The following is a 1,580-nucleotide window of genomic DNA, read 5'->3' on the forward strand; positions in this document are numbered from 1 at the left end:
TGTTCCTAACTCAAGCACCAGCAAGATATACACTCTCCTGTTCCTAACTCAGCAATCTAAAGTTGGTCGTGGCCTAATCATGCTTGCTTGCTTTCAAATGTACCTAGCTAGGAGTAGCTTAATTAGCTCAACGACTCCATATTTGTAAAGATAAATAAATATTCGTTCCCAAATCACAACAACCAAAGTGGTAGCGACTGGTCAGTGGTTACTCACACTCCCAATCCTTTTCTTTCACCAGCTCCCTCTGCCTTCTCCACCCTATCTATTAATCCACCCACCTCAAGCTCCAACCTTTGCCTCTCCTAGCCCAAATCTGCCATGGCGCCGCACGCAGCCGTCCTCCTCTCTCTACTGGCGCTCGCCCTCGCGGCGCCGCTGGGCGTGCGCGCGGCGGACACGCACCTCCACTTCTTCCTCCACGACCAAGTCTCCGGCAGCAACCCGACGGCGGTGCAGATCATCAAGGGCCCCGGCTCCGCCTCCAGCGCCTTGGGGGGCATGGCCTTCGGCGACACGACCGTCATCGACGACGCGCTGACGGAGACCCCGTCGGCGACGTCCGCGGCCGTGGGGCGCGCGCAGGGCTACTACATGATGTCGTCGCAGTCGGGCGCGGTGCTGATGGTGTGCGTCAACCTGCTGCTCACCGCGGGGGACTACAACGGCAGCACGCTCGCCGTCATCGGCCGCGACGACGTCACGGCCACCACGCGGGAGCTCTCCGTGGTGGGCGGCACCGGCAAGTTCCGGATGGCCACCGGCTACGTGATGTGGAGGACCAACAGCTCCAGCGGCCCCGACGTCACCGTCGAGCTCGACGTCTACGTCGCCGCGCTCAACGGCTCGAGCACCATCCCCGCCGACGCGCCCGTCTCCCCCATCGACGGCGGCAGCGGCGGCGGGACGGGCGGCGGATCCAGCGGGAAGTCGTCTTCCGGCGCGGCCGCGCTGCTGCCGTACGGGTGGGCCAACGCGGTGGTGGCCGCCGTCCTTGTAGCTCTGGCCGGTTTCGTTTGGTGAGCAGAGCTCGATCCACCATGGGTGAGAGTCAGTGAGTGGGGTCCACTATCGATACAAACATGAGATAGATCTAGAAGGAGATGCGTTGCGTGCATTATTGGAGTGAGACGAGACATCGGTCGGTGTAGTGCTGCGTGTTTGGTGGTGGCGGCAGATGGATGCCTTTTCTTGCCGTTGCTTTTGCTGATGTGCACATGACATTCGTGAGAGGTTACTTTCTTCTATATTCGTGTGATAGAATTCAACTAGAAGAACCGATTCCATCTTTTCTTGGTTGTCAATTTGGCATGTATGCATCAAAATCTGGTATGTAGCTAGCTTGAGCATCATGCAATGCAGTCCCTCCTTTTGGCCTCGAGACGACCGTGTAGTGTGTGTGGAGACAGTGAAGTAATTTCCTTTCTGCTAGAGCAAGTCCAACATAATAAGCAAAAATTGGGTAACCAGCCCGGTTTTGACAATTTGAGAAAGAAGATTTGGCTAGCTAAAACTGCTTACGCAGAACTAAAATTGGGTACCCAAAAATGGACTGAGCATCTTAATTAACTCAAATTTTC

The 1,580-nt window shown here is 56.4% G+C and overlaps 1 protein-coding gene across 1 annotated transcript; it reads left to right on the top strand.

Annotated features, from left to right (window-relative positions):
• The first annotated feature begins 321 nt into the window (after positions 1-321).
• Positions 322-1,304, top strand: LOC124678271 (dirigent protein 1-like). Its single transcript, XM_047214187.1, has one exon. The coding sequence runs from the start codon at positions 322-324 to the stop codon at positions 1,021-1,023; it is 702 nt and encodes a 233-aa protein (XP_047070143.1). The 3' UTR covers positions 1,024-1,304.
• Positions 1,305-1,580: the final 276 nt, after the last annotated feature.

The sequence above is a fragment of the Lolium rigidum genome, chromosome 7 (assembly GCF_022539505.1).
Source record: "Lolium rigidum isolate FL_2022 chromosome 7, APGP_CSIRO_Lrig_0.1, whole genome shotgun sequence".
NCBI classification, from domain to species: Eukaryota; Viridiplantae; Streptophyta; class Magnoliopsida; order Poales; family Poaceae; genus Lolium; species Lolium rigidum.